Genomic DNA, 25,167 nt, shown 5'->3' with positions numbered 1-25,167 from the left:
ATGCAAACCAGGTGGTGAATGTGATCTAGCTATCATTCTCCCTCTCACACACAAACAAGTTCAAATGGTTCATCTAAACTTAAAAGAGTACACCACCACAAAATAAGACATCCATCCAATTGAGTGTTCAGAGACATGCAACAAAAGTGGTTCTTGGGCTGAGACACATTGATGGTGTACTGCAGAAACAGAATGTCAGGATATAAAAGGTGTTCAAGATGATGCAGGGAAAAACAATTTTCTTATAAAATTATCACTCAGAATTATTCTTACTTTTTTAATGTTTTCTACTTTTCCTTTTATTTTAACCCTTCCTTTAGTGCATACTTTCCATTGATAGTATTATACGGTATACAGTAAACCCTTGATAACTCAGCATTTAATAATCTCTGAATTTCATATAACTCGGCATGGATATGATCTCGGAATGTATTACTGTATAGTACAGTATAACTCGGGAAATGCTGAGATATATAAAATTGTCTGGGAAAATCTTGGCATATTTGGCCACCTGCATCACCTACCATGCCTCTGTGTCACCTACCATGCCTGTGTCACCTACCACGCCTCTGTGTCACCTACCACACCTGTGTCACCTACCACGCCTCTGTGTCACCTACCATGCATCTGTGTCACCTACTAAGAGGCTTCATTCTTCACCTGCAGTGCTGGTAAGTGTTACTTTTTCACATTTAGTAGTTACATGTACACATGTATGGGTCGATAATTTTTTACTGTTGTATTTTTGTAGGAGGGAGGAAGTGCCTCAATAAGTCAGGATTTGGGATAACTCGGCAAGGACAGAGCCCCATATGTGCCGAGTTATCGAGGGTTTACTGTACTGTATTATATTATATGTGGACATCATAGACACATCCATTTGTAATAGCGAGCCATACAATACATGTCAAAGATCTACTTGTCATGCCTGGTGATGTCAGCTTGTCAAAAGTAAGTGTTTTCTATTTATTATGTAAGGATCTGGTGAATTAATTGAGACGCTAAATCATCATCAAATTTTAAGGCTATTTTCCTCAAGAATACAATACAAGGCAACTCCACATGGTCTTTTGCAGCCTCTTCAATCTAATGTAATTTCTTACAACCTCTCCCTATGTCATTCTTTGCCTTCCTCTTGATCTCCTCCCATGCACCTCTTGACCCAGTGGTCTCATCCAGTCTTTTCACATGATCAAACTATCTTGGCCTACTTCTATGCAATACTTTGCTAATACACTCAATACACAGCTGCCCTCTTATCTCTGAACAGGGTTTCCTACCTAGCAGTGTCACATTGCAAATCCACCTCACCATTCTCATTTCAACTCAATCAAGCCTACATATGTCATTTTCTTTAACTTCCTATGTTAACCTGCCATACAGTATCACACTTATCACACCAGAGCTACCATTACAGTATCATTCAGTTTATTTCAAATATGGTAGCCTTTATGACAGACTAATCACGAAATCTATGATGATAATCTATTTTAAGGCTGATAACAGCGTGAAATTATATAACTCACCTGAATTAAGAACTACGTTAAGATTCTGGGATTTTGAGAAATAAATTTTCAGTCATTAATGTCTGAGTAAGCAGGTCACTGGTGAGAGGTCATAGTTTCACAACCACAGTACTGTAGTGTACAGTTCTTTGGCAGTATTATTTTATGAGAATTTAACAAAACATTAATATGGCTCATAGTTTGCAGTGAGTGAAGGCTCTCCATAGCTTACAACATTTTAGATGAGAAAATCCTATTATTGGACATACTGCATTCATATATAGAGAAACACTAAGCAAGAACCAGGACTGACAGGGAAATATAAGGGTTATTTACAGAGATTATCATAATTTATTAATTGTCATAAAATATATGAACAGGTTCAGGTACTTAATTATTAAACGTATAATGTGTCATAAAAATAGATTTTAAAACTTCATTAAAAAAAGTATCCCTACAAAAACTTGACTTATGGATTATACACTTGAATGAGCAACATTTTCAGGTTCTGGACTTTGTAGTCTTCTGTTTCTTCTTCACTTGCTTCTCCTCAGTCTTAAGAGTTTCAAACTTCTTCAAATCAGCACTAAACAAAACCTGTGAGAAATAATAAAATTATAAGAAGGTGGAATCCTATGATTAACATTAAAACTAATGAAAAAGACCATTAAAAATTACCCTACACAGTAATCATTACAGTACTCATTACCTATTTTTACATACTGCAATAGGGATACACCGGAACCATAATACCAAGTTCCGACTGGAACTGGAACTTAGGGTGTTATAGCTATTAAAATTTTATTAAAGTTGTTTTAATTACTGTACATGGCATTCAGAAATCCTAGTACTGGATGATATTATTGGTCTATGTTAATTTTTTAAAAGTTATTTGCCAAACTAGAGCAACAAACTTGAAGGTTTGGGTTATTTATTGTTTACTTAATGCAGTGGTTCCCAAACAGAGGACTACAGTGTTGTTCAAAGGTGAATCATACATGCTTGCTAGATAACATACAACCCTGTATTAATGATCCCTTCACTGCATGTGGTATTTTATAAATTATATTACATTTGAAATTTCAGTTCACCTTATTTATATATACACACAGAACAGACATAGGCATGACTGCCCATAAGGGACAGTGTGGCTACCTCACACTGTATATTAAGCCTTCGGTACACAAGGAGGCAGCATGGCCGGTACTGCACTCGACCGCCTTCACTTCCCCAAGTTGTAAACTTAGGTACCCATTTACAGCTGGGTGAACTGGGAGTGCCCAGGGGAACAAACCACCGACCCTGGAACAGGAAGCGAGCACTGTATCCACTCAACCGCTATGATTTGTAAAGAACCTTAAACCACTGCAACTAGTTCTGTGGTGTGCCTCGAGTTCTTTACGTTGTGTTTGTGTCAGGACAAACCCATTAGAATGACACGTCCAGTACCTGTCCAGTTTAACACTTAGCCACTTGCCCCACAATACAGGCTGAGACACATTTTGATTTTGATTTTCTATACCTGTACAGTATATTAAATACGCGGGAGTTAGCCCACGATCATAGGAGGGGGAGCACGCTTCTGGCTCCCGTGTCCTTAATGAAACAATTCCCAAATGGCAATGCAGTAATTTTTCTTTTCTTTTATTTATTAATATAATTTTTATTCATTCCTCATATTTACAGAGGAATACGTTAAACTGCGGAGGCTGCAGCGTTAGTAAATAATGAACTTATCTGGAACTAATTGGTTCAAATTTAGACAGGGAGTAAGAAAAGGCTGTGTTCTATCTCCTACATTGTATAATACATATTCATTATTCTTAATGAGAAAATCTATGTAACAATGAAGGAATTAAAGTTAATGATGAAGTAATATAAAATAAAATATACGTTATGCAGATGATACTGCTCGTATCAGAGATAATGAAGAGGCATTACAAAAACTGGTTAACATTAGAGGAAAAAGGTGAAGAATATAGGTTAAGTGTTAATACTGTAAAGGTGAAACTAAGGGATGTTTCCAAATTGGAAATAAATCCTAAAATGTAAATTAGGGTTGGCAACAGGGAACTTAAACAAGTAGAAATTTTTTTTACAGTCTCTCCTCGACTTACGATGGGGTTCCATCCAGACGACCAGGTCATAAGTCGAAAAGGCGAAAATAACACAAAGAAATTCTAAAATGGGTCTCTTTTTCTTCTCAGCACCACGAGAACTCTCACTTGTACGCTTGCCAGCCATTTTAAATGGAATTACAAAAAAAAAAAATTGTCAGTACACAGTGCGATCACTTATGTCGGAACTCGAAAATACGTAATATGAAAAATATTTTATACGACCATGGCCGTCGTATGTCCGGGTTGTCGTAAGTCGAGGAGAGACTGTATTTGGAAATTAACATTTGTTGGAATGGTAGATGTGCAAAAGAAATCAAAATAAGAATAGGGCAAGTAAAATGAGCAGTTAACAATCTACAAGACCCAATAAAAAGGGACATTAACTTCAATCTGAGAAAAAGGCTGCTGAAATACTATGTATGGTCAGGACAGTTACATGGGTCAGAAGCATAGACACTTTCAGCAGAAACCAGAAAGAGAATAGAGGCCTTTGAATTGTGTTGTTATTGGCAAATGTTAAAAATAAGTTACATTGACAAGAAAATAAATGAAAAAGTACTAAGATTGGCAAAAACTTCAAGAGAAATACTTGGTTCATAGAATAAGGAAAATGAGATATTTTAGTCATACAATTAGAGATGAGTTAATAGCAGAAATATTAATGGATAAAATCTTGGAGGATTGGTAAAAATAGCTCAAAAACATTTAGAGTGGAGGACTGTGGGACCAACCCTCAGATATGATGACGGTATAGTATCTGTAATTTGACTGATTGACTGTACAACACATATACAATACTCATTAACATTTGTGCTGATCATTTGTTCATTTATTAATGTTCTCTTTTCTCAATATACAGAACATTTTCCAGGAACAGTATCTCCATAGTTTTTTTAGCTCTTTATTATGAAATGCTATCAGAAGGTGTTCTTTGATAAACAAAAAAAAGTTGGTAAATGGTGGCAAAGTATCAACGAGATCTTTGTTTGTATCCTAATCAAAAAGCATGAGCTCAGACTACATGCCCTATGCTGGACCAATTCTCCTCCAAAGTTGAATCTTCTGAAACTATTGATAGGCTGTGAGAGATATCTGGTGATCGAATTGGAGGATCCTACCTAATCTCCAGCCTTAAACTTCTTTAGGGTAACCCTGAAGAAGAAAGTTGTTGATTATATAAATTGTCCTGAAGGCTCCTCTCCTGAGGTGTTTCATTATGCTAAACTCTTCCATCAAAAGTCAGTCAGATAAGTTAGAAAGTTAACTATTCTCTAAGGGCCTGATCATTTATGGGAAGGGTTCAGATAAAAGAACTCTTTGGAGAACATTCTGCAAATAAATATATATATATATATATATATATATATATATATATATATATATATATATATATATATATATATATATATATATATATATATATATATATATATATATATATATATATATATATATATATAATTTAATATACAGCTCCTCCCCGACTTACGACGGGGTTAGGGACCCTAATCCAGGTCGTAAGTCGAAAATGCTTAAATAATACATAGAAAATCTAAAATGGGTGTCTCTTTTTCTTCTCAGCACCACAAAACTCTCACTTTTAAGCTTGCCAGCCATTTTAAAGTGAATTACAAACGAAAATTTTGTCAGTACACAGCACAATCACGGACATTGGGACTCGAAAATACGTAATTTGACAAAATTTTGGAGCGACTGAGGTGGTCGTATGTCCGGGTGGTCGTAAGTCGGGGAGGAGTTGTATATTCCAGCAAAACTGGACAGTACCTAACTGTTTGACTCATAGATAATGAGTTATCTGTTACTCAACATGTCAGGGCTCTCTAGCAAAGGTAGGTTCTGTCAAGAGGGCAATTAGTGACTGATATCACAGGTCATTTGGTGACCCATGGGCTATAAAACATTTAGAAAACTATATACAGTCTCTCCTAGACTTACGACATATTCGACTTTCGACAACCCGGACATACGACGGCCCTGTCTCCTCCTCTGCTTCATCCAATTAATGTAGTCTCCAAGCTTAATTAAAAAATTATTGAGGCCCCGTGTGCATTCAGCTGACTACATTAAAGGTAAGTGCACAGTAACACTTTATGAATTTTTCATTATTGATTACTTTTACAGTACAGGTAGTTCTGCTATAACGCGATAATTGTGTTCTTGTAAAATATCGTGTTATAGAAAATCGCGTAATAGAAATAACAGGGCTTATGGAGAAAATAGGGTTAGGTGCAGATTACTCGAAATCGAAAAAATTTAGTAGTTAGCCTAACACAAAGGATACCACAGTCTAAATAAATGTTACATTCATATCTAATAATGAAATCATACAGTAAATGTAACACTTTACTTGATGGGGGAGAAGGGTGATTTTGAGGTTGATAAAATCGAGCTTCTCTTCAAGTGTTATATCCTTTCTTTTACGATCATCACCGGGAATTCAATCACCAGAACGCTTCTTGTTGATATTCTTCTTTACTATATTCACAAAATTGGAGAAATAGTAAGCAAAAATCGCGTTATAGCAAACAAGCGTTCGCGTTATACAAATATCGTTCCTAATTCATAAATCGCGTTAGAGCAAATGTCTTTAGTAGTAAATGCTCTGGTAGTTCACCTGGATAATACCACTATATTCTCTTGTTTTGTTACAATAAAATGAACAAAAGTAACCACTCTACAATCTTATAAACCAATTAATATACATAATACTTGGAAAGGTTTACAGTAACATGAATATTAACTTTAACGGAAATCAAAATTGTCTTCCACATTATAAAAGTTTTGCGTTTTTAATGTGGGCTTGACTTCAGAAACATTTAAGGTGTGAACTGTATACAGTGGGGTATGCTATAACGAACGGATCCTACTACGAATATTCCTATAACGAACGGTTTTACCTATAAAATTGAGAATGCTATAACGAACGAAACTCCTACAACCAACATAATTTAAAATTTTTTTTTCTAATTTATTGTTTTATTATTACAAATATTAATGATATTCTTTATTTCAGGGGTTTAGATGCATATTTATGCACTTTTTTACAATTTTTACAATTTTATATTATATTTTTCAGTGTTAAGTGGTTGTATTTGGGGGCCTGGAACGGATTAATCCTATAACAAACGAATGCTATAACGAACAAGGTTCTAGAACCAATTAGATTCGTTATAGCATACCCCACTGTACAGTGTAATTGTGTTTTAAATCCCATCCCATATTGTTAGAAATGAAATAATATTGTTAGAGAGATACAAAACAATACAAAGTAACCATCTTACAGAATGAGCCCAGCCAGCATATTCTCCAAATACACAGCGAAAGTGATCTGCAATCTCCCGGTAGACCTTGTCAGTTACAGTCTTACAGGAGCGCAAGTGTGGCAGGTAGTCCCTGGCAGCTATTTGGAACACATGAGTATCTACAGGAATTGCACCCAAGTGACCCATGGACATGAGGCAGATGCAGTCACTCACCTGCAAAACAAAAAGTAACAGATTATCTCAACCGGATTCATTTAACCTACTACAGTACTGTACTGTATACCATTTCTGATTCTCAAACACAGAGATTTGTCCAGTTTTCTCAAACAATAAGTAACCTTAAACAAGCAAATTTTTTGCATCTATTTGTACTGTAATGCTCTTGTTCTTTACCCAGATGAAAGTGTGAAAAGCTATTGATAATGCTGTGGCATATCTACAGTCATGGTCACTATTGGAGAAATGAGATACCGGTATGCAAAAGTTACCTCAAAATTAGAAACTAAATGTACTGTATCTGCTGTGGTTTACATCTTTCAGAAAATGGTAGATGCCATAATCTCCACGTTAGCTGAAATAATTGGTGTACAGTACATTCCTGGAATTATCCGAGTAAAGTACAGTACAGGGGAAAGTTTTCCGAGAGTCTAACCTACACATCTCGCCAGACAGACACAGAGCTGTATTTATTTATGCAAATACCACTGTACACATTCAATATATTGTAAATTAACAAAATATACTACAGTACTATATACTCGTACTGTATAGTGTATGCACCAGCAGATGCTGTCATCTCAAGCTTGTGATGCAGGCAGGTCAAATGGTGATATGATGATACAGGATGGCCTGCTTTGTCCTGTACCATCTACTGTAGCAGGTGTTGCCAACTGTCACTCTCCTCTCCCTCTATGGAGAGGCAAATCAGGATTGAAACAAAGGTTTTCCACCACCGACAAAGTGCTGGGTGGTGGTGGTGATAAAGGTGATAGATGTGCAATCTCTATGTTGAGGGTTGTGAGCTGGGGCCAGAAACACTGTCACCACTGGTACTAGGCAAGCTGCCGTAGCAGACAGCCCGAGGACACCTGGGGACTGGATTGGGGATCTTGGGGAAGTAGTCCCTATTCTTATGCTCTTTCATCTTGGTTCTCTTCTGCAGTTCATCTATAGAAACTGCTCTCACCTCCCGAAGATTCTGGTAAAAGGGGAGGAAGCGGAGGATATCAGTGGTGGCTGTAAAATTTAGGAGGCCATCCAGGTATGCCCTTGCCTCTTCAGTTTTTCTTCATAGAACCTGACAACACCAACTGCTATTTCCTCCTGGGTGAGAGCACCTTAACTAGGATTGTTGGCATCCACTCATCCACACCATTCTCAGTCATAGCAGTGTCACCACTATCACAGAAAAGAGTGTAGGCCTCTTCCACTTCAAAACCCTCAAAGTCCTCATCCTCCTGCAGTAACACAGCTTCATAAGTGTCATCTTGGTAATCTTTTCCCAGGCTGCCTTGAGGTTGAACACTGCATCACAGATGTTGTAGTCCTTGATGTTCTTCAGTAGTCTCCATGTTTATTTAAAAAATTATTGAGGCCCCGTGTGCATTCAGTTGACTACATTAAAGGTAAGTGCACAGTCACACTTTATTCATTTTTCATTATTGATTACTTTTACTGTACCGTATTTCATTTTAGATTTTCTATGTATTATTTTCGCATTTTCAACTTACGACTTGGTCGTCGGTCCCTAACCCCGTCTTAAGTCGAGGACTGAGTGTAAAGTGTAACTGGGCATAGAATTTACCATCAAGCATGAAAATATGTAATGCATGGATGAATTAACACTTTTACAGCTTCAGATTATGAAGGAGGTGTAAAGAATTAAGGTAAGGGCTACTTAGCTTACTGTATTCAACAGTGCAATAAGAGCAAAGAGGAGTTTGATAATCGCTAATGGCAAAGAGGTTTACAAAATTAATAAAGATGATATAATATAATTACCTGTGATATGTCCACCTGAATTTTACTTTAAACAATAAAAATATAGTAATGGAAGAGACTATGTACTGTATACTGTACATATTTTATAAAAAACAGAAATTATTTTTCTTGAGGCTACTCAGATCCTGAAAGTTGTAATGTGTTAAAGATGAAGAGAGAAAAATTGTGGATCACTTCCAGGTCAGTATTATTTTATGCCATAAGAACTTGTGCAAAACACTGTCTTACTTTAGCACCGATGCCCTGGAGACGCATAAGTTGTGAGTGACACTCTTGGTAAGGAAGTGACCTTAAGGAGTGGAGCCAAGCATCACCTCCTTCTTCCATGATCATCTGTGCCGACTTGTGTATATACTTGGCTCTGGAAACAACAAAACACAACTATATCTACCTGAAAGATGCCATGTGTCATAGTCATAGCTCAAAATGTGTTTCAATGATTAGTACCGATATTGCATACACTGAGTTTATTAAAAAATTAATATTTATCTCTATCAACCCTACTGCCCCTACTAGATGGCAACTACCAAGAGCATTGAGCCTTCACTACCTATTCATATACAATACAGTACATCCATTTACATTACTATGGTTACAGCACTGGTATTGACATGAATCTTTAGACCTCCATTTACCTATCCAACTTCCTTCAAGACTACTGTACTGTATTTCCCAATATGCAAAGTTTCCTGTCAATCCTCAGATAACATCCTGACATAGTCCTACACATTAATTGCTTTATTCTTTCTTAATCAATCCTTGTCCTAAATGACAAAGGTGATATATCCTTTTCCTACCTATAATTGCAATATCATAATGTATTTTTTGTTAGCCTACCAACTACTGTACATGTATTTCACATCTCAACACCATTTCCAGGCTACCATTCCACATGTCCACACCATCTCAGAGAAACATTCCTAAGAAAGAGTTGATAAAATGGAGACATTATTCATTATTCAACAAAACCTACACTCAGGTTGTGGCAGGATCCTACAACACAGGGGACCAGTGATGTAAGATCAGAGCAAGGCATGCTGCAGTTAGGGAACCTGTGGGAGAGTGTGAAGAAACTCAAGGATCATCTTGAGTTTATGAAGAACAAAAATATGTATGGAGTCCCTGAGAGTCAATCAGAAGAGGTTGAAAATGGGAAAACACACAATACAACAGGAATTCGGAGGTCTTGTGAAGAAGTTGAATATGGCAGTTTTTCCAAACAATGTGGTTAGGCTAAGGAGGAAGCAAGAGAATTAGCCAACTGCCCTAAGGATCATGATAGTGAATGAGAAGAAAATATAATATGGAAGACAAGAGTAATGACAAGACTAGAGGGACATGGCAGTGATACACAGGAAGAAGTGCGAGTTGCCTAATAAGCCCAGATAATAACGAAGGGATAACTGACACACAAGTTTGTGCATAGAGGAAAACCAGCTTATAATGTACTGGCCAGTGGCAAGAGACTACCATTAGTGAACAGTCATTGTGTACATCTTGCACATAGAAAACCTGATAGGATGCCAGTGGTGATAGGAATGGTAAGAAATAAAAAAAATAAAATATCCCAACCCCCAAAATTTCCGGGTACTGGAAAAATCTTCTCCGAATTTCCTGAAAACGCCTGATTTTCATCTCTTAAAAAAAAAAAAAAAATTTAAATCAATAAAACTAAAAAATAAATCTCCCATCTCCGGAATTTTCCAAGTATTGGGAAAATGTTCTCGTAATTTTCCAGAAAAGCAGCCCTCAGAAAATCATTCCCAAAGCCGGAATTGTCCAGAAAATTCTGGATTTGGGAAAAATTTTCTGAGAATTTGTTTTTAATTCCGACTATCGGAGAATTCCGGGTTTGAGGAATTCCGGCTAACAAAGATATTACAGTACTGTATACTGTACCAGTATTTACCGTCAATATGCTTGAACTTGTTACCTGTAACCAAAGCCTTGGTCTCTCAGTGTTTCCTCCACTCCTGGTGCTGCCAGGGATGAAACATCTGGGAATGAGTGCCATGTGATGCCATCCACAGTGGACAGAGGAGAGCCATACAGCTGACACAACCTCTCAACTAACTTGGTGATTCTGGAAGTTTAGGGAATTACAGTAATGAAGTGAAAATGCAATGCAGTATAAGCATTAAAGAGTTAATAAAAATTAATGGGCTTCCCAAAAATTTCACAATGTTTTAAGAACTACGAGTATCACTGAATATTCGATGAAAAGGAGTGCCAAGATTTATAATTACAGTAATTTTACTAAAGAAAATATTTGATAACACCCACTTAAAAAGTACTAATATAATTATCAAAAGGTATTCTTAACTCAAGTACAGTAGAGTAATTACTACTGTAGTGCAGGTACAATAATAGCCATACAGTGTCAATAACAGTTCCTGCCTTAACCTACAAGGGTTGAGAATTTTCTATACAGTATAAAACATTCAATTACATTTAACAATTTAAATAGTCTGTTTCAAAACTTTCTTGCACACAAAGTATATTGAAAGCTACCTTTTCTCCTTAAAATCTCCACTGCTGACTATAGACTGAAAAATCTCTGCTCTTCCATTTTACAGCTACCATATTAAACCAATATGTTACATCTCCCCTCACAGCGTATGTTAGTAACCTGTCAGTTTAGCTGACTATATTATATCCCACCATTTGACAATAAATGTCCTGGGAACTGGCTTAGTGTGCCCTGGGATTTGACATAGGCCACTAGAACATCATGCTGTCCACTACACTTCCAAGGTGGTAAATCCTGCCCAATCCAAAAATTTGCCAAACCAAAGTCCTTACACACTTCTGTTTACAGAGCCTATATAATGAGTGTTCACATGAGAGAAAGGGATTACTGTATCTACTTAACCCTTCACTACTGGATGCCACTTATATCATTTTGTTTGGCTAATGCCAGACAATTTTAATTAACACAAAGAGACCCTCTGTAAACAAGGGGCTAATCATGAGCTAATTTTACAACATGCACTGATGCTCATAGAATATCTTAATACTGTACAGTACTGTGTAATGTACAGTAAGGTTAGCAAATAATTCTAAAAATACATTACCTCTGAATATTGTTATTTGATGAACATATAAATGAAAATACATTTTCAACTGGATTTTGATTTAACATCCGTACACCAGGAAACTGAGGACATACTGTAGCAAAATTACTATCAGCTTTGGCCCACACTAAATACATCTTCTCCAGTGATATATCCAACTGGAAATAATCCTTCAACATGGCTTTAAACTTCTCCTCACTAATATCATCTGATTCTTCCTTTCCATTACAATCACTTTCAGTTTCAGTGTAATTTTTTAATCCATTGGTTACCGGTACTGGAGATGTTTTTAGGTTCTTGGTTTTCTTTTTCTTTTTTGTAATTTTTGCCTGAGGAGTTTCTTTCTTCTTGTGGTTCAAGGACACATCCACTGAAGTGTGTACCTGGTAACTGATGTGTGACTCATCTTGAGAGAGCGTCCACAACCTGTTCCCGATGATTCCTCGCCATTTACCAGGATTTATTTCACGCCATCTGAAATTAATTATTTATAGTATAATTAGTGTTCAAAGCAAATCTGCTGCACCGAACCACTTTATATGCATGATATACATCTTCGATATACTGTATTGTATCTTCAAACGAGATTTTATTGCAGATGAAATTGGAAGTCGCTGTATATTTTATTTTGGTAACATGAAACGATTTTATTCAGCACAAAGAGACCCCTCATACCCAAGGTGAACGACTCGACTTACGACCACCCGCACTTACGACCTGCCTCAGTCGTACCAAAATTTTGTCAAATTACGTATTTTCGAGTCCCAGCGTCAGTGATTGCGCTGTGTACTGACAAAATTTTCGTTTGTAATTCACTTTAAAATGACTGGCAAGCTTAAAAGTGAGAGTTTTGTGGTGCTGAGAAGAAAAAGGGACACCCATTTTAGATTTTCTATGTATTATTAAAGCATTTTCGACTTACGACCTGGATTTGGGTCCCTAACCCCGTCGTAAGTCGGGGAGGAACTGTACTTAGAATAATTATGTGGAATAATGAGCACTACAACTCCTAATGAAAGAGGTAGGACTCAACTTCTCTTTCACCTGGGAGTTCTTCTAGTTCATTAGACATTTTATTTCACACTATTTTGTCATGTGACTTGTCTATATTTCGGAAGTCACAAATATGGGAAAAATGTAACATCAGTTTTGCCTGTATTTCATGTGCATATTGGTCAACTTCAATACAGTACCTTTACTTTTATAGGAAATTGTTTGTTCCGATTAATTGTCCAGCTATTCCTATTGTCTTTTTTTTTGCTGAAGGATATTATAAAGTCAAAATCTTTGACCATATATCCTACTCACCAACACGTATATCATTTTATGTATCTTTAGTCATGTGAGAACATATTATTTACTATTATCTTAGTACAACCATAGTTATATCTAAATATATTAATGTATTACTGAGAACCACAATCAGAATTTGTTAGTACAGTATACTGTAATTATGATTAACTAACTGAAGATATGATACAGTACTTATATCAACAGGTCCTTATAACTTGTGAAATATAATGTATTCAAAATACATTCATGTATTGTGACAAACATGTGGGTTTGTTCGTTAATTGGCAGTTTTCCGTATTAACACCCAATTCACGCAAGGTAAGGTAAGGTAAGTTGGGTAGGGCCTCAGGCTTTACTCGAAAGCATTTGTCGGAAATTTATAGGTTATGAGTTATTTTCACTTACAAGAATAAAAGTTCAAAGGCATACACATATACTGGTACATTGTTTCCTTCATATTCAGCCAATCAGAGGAAGTGTTTATGTCATGTGATATTCGTGCAGATGCACTTATTCGTGATTTCGACAGAAAATAAATTTTTTATTTCAGATTTTCTTTTTCTTTAGGTTCCGTTGTTTTTTGCTTTTATTCTTGTTGGGTTAGGTTAGGTTTACACACGGGGGTATAGAAGTTGCATTAGAATATTAGGTAACGCCCCCCTCCCACCATATTACTGTAATCAGAAAATACTTACTTTGATGAAAGCAGATTTGTTGAAGTGTCATGGTATAACTGCGCAAACAACAAGCTCGATTTTTTTTTTTTTTTTCCACATGTTCTTATCATTATAAAAGAGGCAACATTTACTAGAACCTGACCTAACCAACCAAAGAAACCTACCTAGCCTTGCCTAACTTCCTAGCTGGGGGGCGGTCCCACCCCCGTTATCTTAAACAGAAAGTATTTAGCCAATCAGAGCGCACTCACAGTAAAATAGCATTACCCTGTAGTAGGAACTTAGCTGGTGTTGGCAGCTTCATCTGTTATGTATTTCTTTGTTTTAGCTTTGAATTGCTTAATACCTAAGCGGGTTTTGATGTGGTCTGTTAACTTGCTTAAGCACCTACTGTATATTGTACAGTACATAAGAACATAATGATAAGATTTAAGACGAGGGTAAACAACTTAAAATTTCCATTTTGTTGTCAACCAAATATTCCTATTTATCGACTATCCATAAAAGAACATTGGTAAGTCACATTGGAAACTATGGTAAGTAACATTGGTAAGGTTGGTTTGGTAAGTCACATTGGTAACTATGGTAAGTTACATTGGTAAGGTTGGTTGGGTCAAACGATGAACAGGACAGGAGGATGTATGCCAGATCCAAGAACCAAGCAAAGTCAGAGTGTAGAAAAGCTGAAAATGAGTTCCAGAGATTATTGCAAGCGAGGTCAACTCAGACCCAAAGGTATTTTATCGCTAGGCAAAGTCAAAATTAAAAACGCGAGTAAGAGTATCGGACCTGGGGCTTGAAGATGGTAGTTAAGCATATTCTGACCAAGACAAAGAGGAAGCAATTTCTTTTCCTCGGTGTTCACAAGGGAGGATGAGAACAATCTTCCTGCTGACCCACATTGTGTTCTCAGAAGTTATAAGAAATAAATCTTCAAAACTAAGGTTCATAAGAGTCCCGGCCCTAACATGGTGCATCCCAGAGTGCTAAGAGAGTTGTGCAACGAGCTTGTTGAGCCCCTGAAGATCCTGTTCTGTAAATGCCTGGATGAGCAAAAGGTCCCCAGTGATTGGAAAATGGCTTATGTGAGTCCTATTTTCAAGAAGGGCGATCGACATTCCACGAATATTGACCAGTGAGCCTGACCAGCATAGTATGTAAAGTGAGCATTATAAAAGATGCCATGATGGAACATCTACTATGAAACAACCTTGTAAAGGATTGCCAACACAGTTTTATACCAGGACGCTCCTGCTCAACACAATTACTCATTGTACTGGATGTCTGGAACTGAATTCTGGAACAAGCTGGCAATATATATCTAGATTTTGCCAAGGCTTTTGACAGCATACCCTATGAAAGGTTGAAAATTAAACTGGAAGAGTACGGGATTTGGTGAAGTGTCCTAGCACGGACTGGAGACTTTCTCTATGATCGCAAGCAGTGTGTGGTGATTAAAGGCACGAAATCGTCATGTGTACCGGTGACAAGAGGGTATCACAAGGAAGTGTGTTGGGCCCGCTGTTGTTTGTGTGCTTTATAACCGACATGTCAGAAGCTATACACTCCTCCATACAAATATTTGCAGACGATGCCAAGTTATTTCAGGAAATTAAGAACCAAGCAGACTGTGAAGAGCTGCAAAAAGATCTCTGTGAGCTTCAAGAATGGTCGAGGAAATGGCTGCTAAGATTCAATGTCCCTAAGTGTAAGAAGATGCACCTGGGACGTACCAACGGCAAGGAGGCATATCATATGTCCCAAAGGGAACGAAGAAACTACAATAATTGAGACTGAATTCGAAAAAGACCTAGGAGTGTATGTTGACAATGAACTGAAGTTCTTGGGCCATTGTGAGAAGGTGAACCAAGCAACTAAATTATTAGGTCTTGAAAGAAGGTGGTTCGGATATCTAGACGGTCCGTCCCCCGTAACGATCTTCAAGAGCGAGATGCTTCCCCGCCTGGAGTACTGTCACCCAGTCTGGTCCCTGAGATATGCCAGGGACTGTCAGCTGATTGAAAATGATCAATGGAGAGCCATCAGACTGGTGCCTGCACTTCGGCACCTCAGCTATCCAGAGAGATTAGAGCTCCTGTAATGGCCTAGCTTATACAATAGACGAACAAGGGGGGGACCTAATTGAGGTGTATAAACATCTTAAAGGACACTACTCAGCCGAGTGTTCTTACCTGGAGCTGGCGGACGCACGCCCCACAAGCTCAAGGTTGAAGAAGCCACAAGTCCAGAAAACTGTGAGGGCTAACTTTTCGGAGTGAGAGTTGTGAACTCGTGGAACAACCTGCCAGAGTGTTGTGACAGCAACGAGTGTGAGCTCTTCCAAGACCAGACTTGATCAACACTGGAGCAGGTTCATATACAATCAGGAGCCGGTGCATGCCCAGTACTTGCCAACAGTGTGTAACAGACATATGACCAAGCGGCTAACGAGCCGATCAGTGGTGAGGAGGATAAAAGTAAAAGGTAAGTCACATTGGTAACAATGGTAAGTTACAGTAGTAAGGTTGGTTGGTCGTGTTCAAGTTAGCTTGGCGCCCTATAAATTAACTGCACATAAACTTACCTAAATGACTGTCCACACTGCAGAGTAATATCAAGACGGAGTTCTGACTTTGGACAAGCCAATCTAAATATTCTTGAGGCAGCGGACATAATACTCTACTTCGGTGTTACTGTACAGTATTAAGAACTCTGCAATACTTGTAGCAGAACCCTTTCCTTGCTTGGTACAGAATGTGAATCAAGTTATTTAAATTCTCTCGATTCTCAGCTCCCTCACATCAGAGTTCAAATATCTCAGGATTCTCAGCTCCTTCACAACAAACCCACTCTCCATCTGTCGACTGCTGCTGCCGTAACCGTTCACCAGCTTCATTTGTCACGACCCACCACACTTTGAATGTAATATTTTCAGGTCTATTAAGAGTCCTACACAATAAATAATAATAATAATTAAAATTATATGGATTATTCTATTCAATTATAATAATATTATTAGTTTAAACAACAACAGGGAAGCTGTTACATGACCCGTGTGTCGCTCGCCCCTATACAGGCCAACAATAACATTATTATCCAGAGGTTGTTTTTCATATATTTCCAAAGGATCAGGAAAAGTAAGGATGGTCCAGGTAGGAATTTAATTGATTTTATCACTGATGTACCACGTACTATTTATTATAATCTGTAATTTATTTAACCTTGTCATACTGTTATATATATATATATATATATATATATATATATATATATATATATATATATATATATATATATATATATATATATATATATATATAGCCGTGTTAAAAACGTTGATGCATTAGAGAACATCTCAGGAGGTACTGGAGAGTGGCACGCACACTATCGGCTACACAGGTACGTTAAAATGTTATTTTAGGAATAATGTGATGCTGGATTATGTCTAACAAACTCAAAAATTATTAAATTGGTTTTTGACAATCGCTTCAGAATTATTAATAGAACAATCAGCTATTATTGCAGTAGTGAAGAGGATAAAAGTAAAAGTAAATATTGTTTTATCTAAAACCCTCAGCCATGACACATTCTTATCTTATCCTCTTCGAAGGCAGTAGAGAAGTGCTGTCTATATTGTCTACAATGGCCAGAATCTAGACAAGTTTGAACAACGGTACCAGGACTGCACTCTAGCGAAGTGACAACGTTGCCAACTCAAATTATGTAAAAATGAATTTGCCAACCTGGATCACGCGCACGCAGTGATTTACTTGCCTGGCCGATGGGTGTTATTTCTTAGGTAGTACTTAACACACTCCATGTACTTATTTAACTGCTACACCGGCATTATGAACCATCGCCACGCCCCCCAGCCCAAGTGAAGGCTGTGCCGCGCAAAATATGTCAACAGACAGCCAGGACTCACCAGCGCCATCTACACAAGTTCCTTATATTATTCCTTGTAAACAAACACAGACGATATACTGTAGATTGGTTGTTGTCAGGACGTCCACAATACATCCTCTACAATTTTTTTGTCATTTTAAGGTGCCAGTTTAGTGTAGTTGATCCATGTGCATGCCTGGTAGTTTATAAGATATGGTAAATAAAGATATCCTTATGGGATTTACGTTAGCCAACAGTAGTTAAGGTGCTACAACGGCAGCACTAATCGCCTTAAAATACTGTAGGTGGACAGTGGTGTGTTCTCTGCTTTTATTTGTAGTTTTGTAATTCTAAGTGTTTCTAAATTAAAAATTGACAAATATTCATGTTATATTTGAGCGATTCATGTCAAAACACTTCGTAATGTCTGAGGACACCACCAGAAGTTGTTTGATTTCGTAAAATTTTTCCACTATTATCGTTTTATGTATTTTACAGTTAATACAAACAGAAAAATACCAATGAATATCTGTATTTGGGTGATTGCATCTGATGCTTGGTGGTTCATTCCATGCAACATGAATTACCCAAATACATCATGACTTTCATGTGTTTATTTTTTTCATTTAAAAGCATTATAATAAAATAAGGTTATTATTTGGTTTAGCACATCTTCAAATTGCATAGAAGCACTTATTTTTAGGTAATTTCTACCTCATATATACATTCCTCAACCCTTGAACCTTCTTGGAAACATGTTTCTTTCAGAAAAGTCGCACAAGTGAGGAACACCTAAGAGAATACTGTAGATAAATAAATCTCCACCCGTCATTTCTTGTCCCATTGCGAGTTTTCTGAGGCCATAGGCGTTAGGGCCCCCTGCAGGGGCGAGGTAAGGTTAGGTTAAGGTAGGTTAATTTAGTGAAAGTTAGGGGTCTAGAACTCTAGATGTTTGGTTTCTGATATATTTGGACTCATTTTCTTCAGATCTCACCTATGTTTTTGATGGAAAATAGCCGTTTTCGATCAAGGTCAGATCAGAACAAAACAAATCAAAATACACCATAAAACAAACATATCGTGAAAAAATTTGAGTGTGTGCTAAAACGAATAATTACCTAAAATAATAATCGGCCATGAAAAATACCCTTGCGCACCCACATTGTGTGTATAGCGGTGATTCACCTGTGCTACATTTTATAATAGCATAGGACAGGGGTATAGATTAACCAGCTACCTAATGTAAAATCTTTATAGAAGGAAACTCATTTCTTATCTCAAGAATAATCCAAATTGGGTGGAGGAATTGAAATTTTTTTATTTTTTTTCCTTTTAGTTTTCTCATAATTAAAGATAAGTTTAAGGGCTAAGTCCATAGTCATTGTTAATTTTAGTGAATATGGGCATCACCAGCATATAGACTAACCCACATTAGTGTGGAAAATGGGCATAAAATGGTGAAAGGTGATAATACTGGTAATATTAATAGACAAATAATTGCAGTAGCATCAGAAATAACCATGACTGAGGTTCGACTGCCCACTGGTGAACAAGGACGAAGGAATGCCAAGGAACCTCCTGACACCAGCCGGGACACTCCACTCATGACACTGTTTCGGGGATACTCCAAGATGCTAGATGAGAAGAATGATAAATACGAGAGAATATATAAGACAAGCAGAGATGTAACAGTCCGTAGCAAGAGAGTTATCTTCTCATTACAGAGAATTCCTGGGTGGGTCATTATGATTTATTGGTTGCTGCAACTATTATATTTGTACATTATTTTTGTATTCTTTGTGGAGGTCATGTTGTTGATATGGTTAGATCTCCTTGTTTCTTTTACTGTTCTATATGAAATTACAGTAACATTCTTAGTATCTTAACCCAGTCACATTTCTTAAATGCTTCAATATATATATATACTCGGTAAATATATAGCTAATTTCTCTGTTGATTACTTCAGGTTAGGAGAAGAAGAAAAAGAAAATTTACTAACCTCTGCAGCTAATGATTTGCGAGATATTGAACAAACACTATTGAAGCACATTGCTATGGAACTCAGGGATGAGGATCCTCACCAGTTTGTCAATGCATTCACTTCAGGTAACTGTCTTCATATTAATTTGCATTCTTGACCAGATCCTACACATATTATAGTACTCCTAGCTGTTGCCTTTATTGACAGCAAGAGGACCTTTTCATGTGAAAAGAAAAATGTATACATCCAGCATGAGAAATGTGATGTTGTATGGCAGTTAAAGATGAGTGAGCATAAATGAGAATGGTGAGATGGAACGATAGGACTCAAGCCAGGAGTGCTGCTGGGTATTGTGGAGATTTTGTGTAGAAATAGGCAGAGTTGGTTTGGACATGTGGAAAGATTGGTGGAGACCATTTGGGTCAAGAGATGAATGAGTTTGAATGTAGGGGAATGAAAGCTAGGCATAGGCCAAGAATGTCAACAGTAGAAATTATAAAAGTTACCTCAGAGTTAAGAGCCTGGTGAGAGAGGCTGCAAGAGACTGTGCAGCATAGAGGTGCCATCAGGGAATCACAGCTAACCCACAAAAGTGTAGAAAATTTTCATAAAATGGTGATGATGACAATGAACTCTTCTTGACTTTCAGATCCATAGTTTACCAAAGCAGTCACTCCTTTAAAGATACATCATGGTTTAAAGTTTCCAACCTATATGTATGTTTACTTACAGTGACCTGATTTTAAAAGGGGAAAGATATCATTAGATGAACATGCCTATGAAGTTTGATGATTGTACCATGATGCATTTGTGTAAAATCCACAATAAAAGGTCACAGTGGTCTAGTTTTCAGGAATGTACATCAACTAGACATCATTAGATGATCATCCACACACACACTGGAAATTGTAGCACTTTACATGTTTAAGTGTAGAACTGGATTTGGACAAAAAATGAACTTGACCTATCAACTAGATGATCATGCCTTTTGGGTGTTACGACTTACTTTTTTTTTTTTTTTTTACTGGGATTAGCCCTCCCGGGCACAGGTCACTGACCCACATCAGGGCCCAGGAGGCGAAAATGTAATAATAATAATAATTCATAGTAAATAAAAATTTTAATAAAATGTAAAATAAAATATTAATGATAATACCGGGTAATAATAATAACACTGATAATAATAATTAATACAAAGAAATACAAGAATGAAAAAAAATCAATAGTGAGAAAAGCTATATGTATGTTGTGTTGTCATGTAAGAGAAACAATTGAGACCCTACAATTGTGTGTAAATGAGGCAGTAAGACAGATCAGCAACCTGGGACTTGGTCACAATTTTCGTGATGCCATATGGCAGCAGGGTCTACCATTAGACAGCACATTATGCTTCCAATATCTTCCCCAGGCGGTAGTACCTCCCTGTTTGGTAGCTGCCTATTACCTACTACCAGTGGTTTATTGTACTATAATTAATAGTAAAGGTTTGACCTAATTATTTTAAATTGGGTGGCATATGTGAAACTTTTTAAGCCATTCCATAGACTGTACGTACAAGGTTCAATTCATCATCTGGATAATTCTAATGCCAATTCACGATGAATTGGTTTAAAAACTAGGCATCACAAAAAAGTTACCCTTTTACTCATGAAGTCGTATTGATTCACATTTTATGACCATTTTCCACGCTTGCTTAGGTTAGCCGTAATTACAGCACTTAATGCTACACGATCTTTTGCATCCTCTCTCATCAAGGTTTTTACTTCTGGTCATTTCTTTCTTACACCCCATGTCATTCTTGGCCTGGCCCTCCTCTCCCTACATTTACTCTTGCATCTCGACTCAATTGGTCTTATCCATTCTCTCTATTATATCTATCCAAACAAATGGATCAATCTTGTGATGTTTGGTTATTTCATGTTGTATTAGAGAAATATAACAACATAAAGGTTTACCATGTGTATTAATGATTTATTTATATTTTTAGGTATCCAGGAATACATAGAAGCTCTTTCCTTCCACTTCTTCCTGCTCACAGAGACCCTCATCAGTCACAATGCTGTTAAGAGTCGATTGACCTTTGGTAGCCAAAAGGAAGACCAGACAGATTTAGTGCCCCTCAATGTTCTTGTGCAGCCCAAGGAATATATTCTCGGTATTGCTGACCTAACTGGAGAACTCATGCGATTTTGTATCAAATGTGTGAGTACGGGAGACTTTGAAATGTGTTACAAAATCTGTGATGTTCTGAAAAGAATGCATGGAGGATTCTTGTCCCTAGGGTATATTCCAGTCAAGGAACTTTACCACAAGATGATGGTTTTTAGATCCAGCTTACATAAAGTGGAAGAGGCTTGTTACTCACTGCAGTTGAGAAAGTCAGAGGTCCCTGCAGAAATGCTTGGTGATGTTTTTGCTATGTATGATGCAGATGACCAAAATGTTTCTTTTATGTAATTTGATGGCTATATGATTTATAGAACACAAGACATTTATCAGATTATATTTATTATTTTTTCTATTCTGTTATTTGAAACTATAGTACTGTACTGTAGTTCACGGATTTGTGTTGATCTTATCTAATGAAAAGGTAGTCTCATTTTATAAATAATTTATTATTTGCAATGGTCATCTTATTTAAATCCTTTTACCAGTGAAGATAAATAAATTAACATCTACCATACACTACACTGGCACTTGGCAAATGATGTACTGCATGGTTGTACAGTAATCAAAGTTACATGGAAAGGGAAGGGTATTGAAATGGTTGATACATCACTTTACTGGCTTCATCATTGTATTGGATGCTCTGGAACAGTGGAAATTACAGTACAAGTATTCCCTAATGTACAATAGGGTTGTGGGCCTTTTAACCTGAGTTTTGATGGTACAGGATATGTTCCTAGCCTGTGTCACAATCAATGGTATATGTTCCTGACCTGTGTGACACAAACAATGGTATATGTTCCTAGCTTGTGTGATAAACAGAAAAAAAACGATCCTACACTAATTAAAAAAAAAAAAACTCACCACATTAATAATAACAAGCCTGGTCATCATATGGCACCTCTGAGGCTATGGGAACTCTTGTTGATGGAGCTAGCCATTTTCAAACTTACATGGATCACTACACTTATCAAGACAAAGCAAAATCACTTCAGTCACCAAAAGAGCAAAATCTGAAGGATAATGTTTTCATTTCACCAATAACGGCAAAGTATCAGTTATCACATGGGTTACACAATGATGACTAACGATAATGTTACATGAGTGAGGACAGATGCAATGGCACTGAAAGAAAGTGTGGGACTGTAGTTCGCATGGTGGCCATGAAGCTGTGCGGAGGATGGAAAAGCAGTTTCTGCGCAAATTGGCTATTTGGATTTAACAAGTGAAGGGAAATATGGGCTTCCCCAGTGTTTATACATTCTGTGTCAGTGAATTTAACCTAACGATAACTATCGTTAACATGGATTTTGCCTAACATAAATCGCAAGAGGGTGTTAAAAAAAAAACCTCATCAACATTAACATGGATTATCGTAAAATGGATGATTGTTAATGAGGAAATACCTGTACTGTGTAAAAAAAATTGTGTCACTCCCTCCACATCCAAGTGCAGTAAAATAACAGTACTGTACAGGCATCACACAAATGAAGTTTTATAGTCCTGAAAAATAGTCTGTCATGAGACTTACTTTCCTATTGACATTCACTACATAATCAGAGGTGCATAACAATCAATAACAAAATCCCCCCAAAACATACAAAAATAACTCCAACAACTTTATAAGTCCACATTTAGTCAAAAGATTTATTTTTTAATCACATAGGTACCCTTGTCCTTGTTTATTATGAGGGAACAATAATAAATACGTGACACTGAGTATATGTTTAAGGTCGTACAATATTAACAGAACAGAAATTTCATAAAAAGTAAAAAAAAAAAAAAGTAGGGTACTTTAATAAAAATTCTACTTACAAAAAACTGGAGAGCGGCACTTGAGGTGCTGATGCTGCGTTGGCCTTCCTTGTTAGATAGATAGCTATAAAGCTTGATACTCTCAAGTTGTTTTATTTTACAAGTACAGCCCGGATTATTCATAGTACAGTATCTGAATTTTGACATTTTGTTGAGAAAAAAAAGTTTTGTTTCAGTAACTCAAGTGGGTAGTTCAGACACTACAGAAGAGCAAATCCAACACACTAAGCTAATCTGCAATGGATAGGTTTTCATGTTTCCCACAAGGCTTCTACCATATTTACTTGTCAAAAATAACCTTAATCTTGTCCATTCCTAAAATACTGAAGTCGCCACAAACATATAAAGGCTGTTTAGTTTTGCAACTAATGTAGTACTGTATTCCTCACCTCTGTTCCTTTTTCTCTTTGCTGTCAAACCAAATCAGTACTCTATATTCCTCCTACACTTACATGAATATCTAGACATAACTGGCTGATCATCAAGACATATATCTGAGGAACTCCCAATTCACAAATATTAAACAAAATAAACACCAGAGGGGAGTACAATAACTAGTATGAGATTCTGTAAACAATAAACTACATGGCAGAGGCTCATATTGGATGCTCATTGGAAGGCAGCATCTCAAGGCTATACTGATTAGCCACTGGTGTGAGGGACACTTTGACCCACTAGTCATTGCCTTATGCCCAATATTGGCAGATTTCTACCAACTGAAATTTCAGTAGGATAATGACAAAGCAGGTTTCTCGTCCTTACCATTCTCTTAAGTCAGGCCAGGGGATCCTGGTACAGTACCATGACAGACTTTCATTGTCTTATGTAATGCTTCATATGAAGTACAATTACTGTAGTGGTCCCTCGGTTAACGAACACAATTCGTTCCAGAAGGTCGTTCTTTAACCGAAACCATTGTTTCAATGAGATTTTGGGTTAATTGGTTCCAGCTCACCAAAAATTACATACAAACTAAAATTAATGCAGTAAAGTACACTTACTTTGAGGTGTGCATGTAGAAGGCTCCTGGTTGATGATGATGATGATGATGGGAATTAGACGTGGGGGTGGAGGAGAAGGGAGAAGAGAAGTCACCCCATGCTTCATGCCGCCATTTCACACATAAAATTTTAAGTTCACTAGGTGTAATTCAAGATTATTTTCTTTAAATCAACACTGCACTGCACTATATATTGTCAATATGTAAAATAAATTTCAGAATGACCAATAATTGTACTGTAAAAATAGTTTATGTTCAAGAGTCTCAAACAAGATGCTTCCTCCACTGAGCAGTCACAAACTGACGCCATTCTGGGCGAGTCAAGTGGCTGATTGGCGCGCTAAAAACTAGTTCCCTGTACTTCAA

At 37.0% G+C, this 25,167-nt stretch overlaps 2 protein-coding genes across 6 annotated transcripts; one reads left to right on the top strand and one right to left on the bottom strand.

Annotated features, from left to right (window-relative positions):
- Window positions 1-1,836: 1,836 nt before the first annotated feature.
- Window positions 1,837-16,960, bottom strand: LOC121859933 (N-glycosylase/DNA lyase-like). 2 transcript variants are annotated; one of them, XM_042356894.1, is made up of 6 exons: window positions 16,539-16,960; window positions 11,985-12,458; window positions 10,844-10,993; window positions 9,139-9,271; window positions 6,928-7,122; window positions 1,837-2,102 (listed from the first exon to the last, which is right to left on the bottom strand). In XM_042356894.1, the coding sequence occupies exons 1-6, from the start codon at window positions 16,625-16,627 to the stop codon at window positions 2,007-2,009; spliced, it is 1,137 nt and encodes a 378-aa protein (XP_042212828.1). In that variant the 5' UTR covers window positions 16,628-16,960; the 3' UTR covers window positions 1,837-2,006. The 2 variants fall into 2 exon arrangements, with proteins under 2 accessions (XP_042212828.1, XP_042212826.1); XM_042356892.1 differs by lacking the exon at window positions 16,539-16,960 and adding an exon at window positions 13,973-14,851.
- A 356-nt stretch (window positions 16,961-17,316) lies between these two features.
- Window positions 17,317-24,637, top strand: LOC121859934 (translin-associated protein X-like). Of its 4 annotated transcripts, none has more exons than XM_042356898.1 (4): window positions 17,317-17,353; window positions 19,343-19,574; window positions 19,806-19,945; window positions 21,808-24,637. In XM_042356898.1, the coding sequence occupies exons 2-4, from the start codon at window positions 19,360-19,362 to the stop codon at window positions 22,275-22,277; spliced, it is 825 nt and encodes a 274-aa protein (XP_042212832.1). In that variant the 5' UTR covers window positions 17,317-17,353; window positions 19,343-19,359; the 3' UTR covers window positions 22,278-24,637. The 4 variants fall into 4 exon arrangements, with proteins under 4 accessions (XP_042212832.1, XP_042212830.1, XP_042212829.1 ...); XM_042356896.1 differs by lacking the exon at window positions 17,317-17,353 and adding an exon at window positions 17,726-18,001 and having other exon boundaries at window positions 19,346-19,574; window positions 21,808-24,634; XM_042356895.1 differs by lacking the exon at window positions 17,317-17,353 and adding an exon at window positions 17,726-18,001 and having other exon boundaries at window positions 21,808-24,631.
- Window positions 24,638-25,167: the final 530 nt, after the last annotated feature.

Source organism: Homarus americanus, unplaced genomic scaffold (assembly GCF_018991925.1).
Source record: "Homarus americanus isolate GMGI-L3 unplaced genomic scaffold, GMGI_Hamer_2.0 scaffold34581, whole genome shotgun sequence".
Classification (NCBI taxonomy): Eukaryota; Metazoa; Arthropoda; class Malacostraca; order Decapoda; family Nephropidae; genus Homarus; species Homarus americanus.
This window is presented reverse-complemented; position numbering and strand designations above follow the sequence as displayed.

Excerpts from the sequence above, each read along its gene's own strand:
- LOC121859933 (XM_042356892.1), bottom strand. The coding sequence starts at position 14,064 with ATGATAAGAACATGTGGAAAAAAAAAAAAAAAATCGAGCTTGTTGTTT. Across the intron at positions 10,994-11,984 it reads TCAAATAACAATATTCAGAG|AATCACCAAGTTAGTTGAGA; the intron begins GTAATGTATTTT and ends CTAAACTTCCAG. Across the intron at positions 2,103-6,927 it reads ATGCTGGCTGGGCTCATTCT|GTTTTGTTTAGTGCTGATTT; the intron begins GTAAGATGGTTA and ends TATTTCTCACAG.
- LOC121859934 (XM_042356898.1), top strand. The coding sequence starts at position 19,360 with ATGACTGAGGTTCGACTGCCCACTGGTGAACAAGGACGAAGGAATGCC. Across the intron at positions 19,575-19,805 it reads TCATTACAGAGAATTCCTGG|GTTAGGAGAAGAAGAAAAAG; the intron begins GTGGGTCATTAT and ends TGATTACTTCAG. Across the intron at positions 19,946-21,807 it reads TGTCAATGCATTCACTTCAG|GTATCCAGGAATACATAGAA; the intron begins GTAACTGTCTTC and ends TTATATTTTTAG.